The sequence below is a fragment of the Peromyscus eremicus genome, chromosome 4, assembly GCF_949786415.1.
Source record: "Peromyscus eremicus chromosome 4, PerEre_H2_v1, whole genome shotgun sequence".
Classification (NCBI taxonomy): Eukaryota; Metazoa; Chordata; class Mammalia; order Rodentia; family Cricetidae; genus Peromyscus; species Peromyscus eremicus.
The window spans coordinates 65,928,916-65,932,966 of record NC_081419.1 but is presented as its reverse complement, the minus strand read 5'-3'; the positions used below and the strand labels follow the sequence as shown (position 1 = coordinate 65,932,966).

The 4,051-nt window shown below is 36.9% G+C and overlaps 1 protein-coding gene across 1 annotated transcript; it reads left to right on the top strand.

The window, feature by feature from the left end:
- Positions 1-2,877: 2,877 nt before the first annotated feature.
- Positions 2,878-3,820, top strand: LOC131908362 (olfactory receptor 4C12-like). Its single transcript, XM_059259416.1, is given in 2 exon segments — positions 2,878-3,048; positions 3,050-3,820. Coding segments are annotated over 2 exon segments (930 nt in total). The 5' UTR covers positions 2,878-2,889.
- Positions 3,821-4,051: the final 231 nt, after the last annotated feature.

Here is a 4,051-nt window from a genome sequence, read left to right as displayed (position 1 = left end):
CCACAAATCACTTAGTACAATGCCAACTACGTGGCCAGTGCTCAGTGTAAGGATGTCCCACAGGAAGCTTGTGCAGGACATGCGAGCCTCAGCATGCTGCCACAAATGTGGAAAAGCAGAGTACAGCAAAGGGTTCATGCCCCAATATCTGAGCACAGGAATTGAAATAAGTGACCATGTTTTCTCAATGTGAGATGAGGTTGTCCACGTATGTCCTTGCCTCTCTGTTGCAGTCTTTCCTTTTGTGGAAGATAGGTCCCTTCTTGCTCCTCTGCAAACACCACAGGGTATGCTATTAGTCTTTGGACCAGGGCAGGGAACAAAACTCATTTATTCCTTTAACCAGCCATAGAGCACCGAAGACATCGGTTTTGACATATGGCTGAGTTGTTCAGCTTGTCTTTGTGTCTGCATGGTGTGAGGGCAAAGGAGGAATCTGAATACTTTAAAAGAATTAAAATAAATTTAGATTACTTGAAAAAATAAATTTAGATTACTTGAAAATTTGCAGGAAATGTAATTATTAACTGAATGAATCCTATTTTGGGTTATGTTTGGTTTTGATCATGAAATATGATTTGGGCATTTACATTCTAGAATTTATAAAAATTTATTAGTCCAGTCTTTGTTATTCCAAGGATTAACTCCTCTAGAGAAGACCTGGTAATTAAAAAATGCACTCCTTATTATTCCCAGGGGTTCTTGTTCCTGGGAGGGTTCTCTGACACTTTGGGCTATTAAGAAGGGAGGCTATGATCCTGGCTTAGAGATGTAAGGTCTGAATCTCAATGAAGTATTCTTGAAGTTGTTCAGAAAGGCAACTCTTTACCACAGACTTCAGTATGTTTCATGACCATATGTGATGGGGAAAATTTATCTTACCCTCCACAGTTCTCCTGTGTCTGAACACATAAAGATATTAAAAAAGAAGAAATCTGACGCCCAGGAAAAAAATGAAAACTGATAATGACAAAGCAGTTTTAAGTAATATCATGACATTTGAGTGATATCTGCATTCTTCATCAAGTAAATGAAACAGATTTTATTATTAAGTGAATTCTGGTTGATTATTCAGGCTTGACTTATTTACTGCTCAAGTAAAGTGTTGACTAACGGGATGAGTTCAAATGAAAGCCTGTATTTGACTGTAGAATAAAGATGACATTCAGGTGTTTCTAAGTTCTGTGCTGGGTGACCAGGGTACTCATTCTCATCCTCTGTCCTGAGTGCCAGTTCACTAGTGCTCATTCATGCCCTTGTCTTACACTCATTTGGTGAGTTGATAAGCACAGTTTTATGAGAACACTCCATTACCTTTTAGCCACATTCAGATACTATTAGTTGGATTTCCACAATGTGCCAATGTATAATACTTTATATTTGTTGTGTCTTATTTTACTCAGCTTTGAATACTCATGTTTTCAAGTATAGTACTAAATACAGAAGTCAAAGTTATTTTCTGGTCATAACATTAGTAATGCAGTCTATGCTAATTGGGAAAATGAAGAAAAATTAAAGAAAGAAATAACAAGTCACCCATTATCTTATATTTTGGAGTAAATGCCCTCAATATTTTAAGTAATTAATTTTTTAATAAATGTTTTGAATGGCTATGAAACATTATTATGCTTTTTTTTTGAAAAATTGGGTGTCTATTTGTATGTGCACATGTGAATGAGGGTTTCTGTGATAAGAGGAACTCAGAATTACCTGGAGCTGGAGTTGTATTTGATCGTGAACCACCTGATGTGGGTGCTAGGAACTGAACTGAGCTCCTCTGCAGGAGCAGCATTCACTCTTAACCACAGAACAGTTCCTCCAGCTTCTACCTTATTTTTGATTAACATGTAATAATTGCATATATTAATGGGGCACAATGTGTTTTTTTTCCAACACATTTACACAGTGTGTACTGATCAAGTCAGGGCCATTAATATTTCCCTCTTATTCTCACCTCTATATCTGGAGACCGAGCTCCTCTGAGATCTTCATAAAACATGGTAGATTACTGTGAACTATAGTCATCCACTGTGCTGCGGAGCCTGTGTCAACACCATCTTTGGGTATTTACCTGTTTAGTACCTGCTCTCCAGCCCCTTGTCTTCCATTTCTGTCTGTACCCTTAGATTAATGCTGGTTTTAGCATCCACTTACGAGACAGAATGTATGATATTAATACTTGACTTATTTCACTTAAAAGTTCCTTCCATTTCTGCAAAGATGTGAAGAAAATGGAACAAATATACTTGTGTTTAACATCAGTGACTCACAGTTTATACAAAATTTTATGTGAAAACTTCAAAATTTAATATTATTCCTGAAATATGCATATTAGTATTTGACAGAATCTTCAAATACTAATTACATAATTATTACCATTAACTTTTTACTTCTGTTAAATTTACATAACTAGTACTAGTATTTAAGGACTATTTCATGGTTGTAAATTACCTTATCACATATAATAATCTCTCTCTCTCTCTCTCTCTCTCTCTCTATATATATATATATATATATATATATATATATATACATACACATGTCTTGCTAATCTCCAAAATTTTTGCTGCTAATGATTACTTTGTTACCTCATTCTGATATAAAAGTGAAGTTGGCAACTGCTCCTCTGACTGTAGGTAATGACCTTCCTTTGGAGTGTTCTAGGTCTTTTAAGAATTTCTTTTAATTAAAAAAAATAAAGACTAGGAAAGTCCATTAAGAAAATGTTTGACCTATTTTATGGAGTTTTGGGAAGACTAGTTCTAATGTGTGATATGGTAGAATTTTTAAGATTAGAGTTTGGGACTATTTAATTATGTTACAATTTTCTCCTTTCTTTTTTCCTAAAGTATTTCTTTTTGGATTAAAAAAATTAACTATACTACACAGATGGAGAATAAAAGGAATGTGACTGAGTTCATCTTGATAGGTCTTACACAGAACCCCCAAATGCAAAAAGCAGTGTTCGTGACATTTTTGGTTCTGTACCTGGTAACAGTTTCAGGCAACCTGCTCATTGTGGTCACCATCATCAACAGCCAGGCTCTGAGATTCCCCCATGTACTTCTTCCTGAGCCACCTTTCCTTGATAGATACGATTTACACTTCCTCTTCAGCTCTGAAGCTGATTGTGGACTCCCTTCAAGAGAAGAAAGTCATCTCCTTTAATGGATGCATGGCACAAGTCTATGCAGAGCACATTTTTGGTGCTACTGAGATCATCCTCTTGACAGTGATGGCCTATGACCGCTATGTGGCCATCTGCAAACCTCTGCATTATATGACCATCATGAGCCACAAGCTATGCATTCTCCTGGTGGGAGTGGCCTGGACTGGAGGGTTTATCCATGCAACTGTTCAGATCCTCTTCACAGTCTGGCTGCCCTTCTGTGGCCCCAACATCATAGACCATTTTATGTGTGACTTGTACCCATTGTTGGAACTTGTCTGCATGGACACACATACCCTTGGTCTCTTTGTTGCTGCCAACAGTGGGTTCATCTGCCTGTTTAACTTCCTCCTCTTGATGGGATCCTATGTGATCATCTTGCGCTCTCTAAAGAACTATAGCTTGGAGGGCAGGCGCAAAGCCCTCTCCACCTGTGTGTCTCACATCACAGTAGTGGTTTTATTCTTTATTCCTTGCATATTTGTGTATCTACGTCCAGTGACCACTCTGCCACTTGATAAGGCTGTCGCTGTCTTTTATACTATGGTGGCTCCTATGTTGAATCCTTTAATCTATACCCTGAGGAATGCTGAGGTAAAAAATGCAATAAGGAAGCTCTGGAGAAAAAAAGTAAGTTCAGATAAAAATTAAACGTCATTGAACTTTACATATAGAGATAATACATGAACTCTTGGCCACCATTTTCTTTTTGCTCTAGAGATGAGAATGTCAACTATAATGTAGAATTGGATATTATTTGGATATAACTATTTCAGTAAAAATTTAAACTTGGGCTATCATCCATTTTTATGTTCTTCTGTCTCATATGTCTGTCATCACAACTAACTGCTTCTGAATTGACAAATATCTGTAAAGTGACTG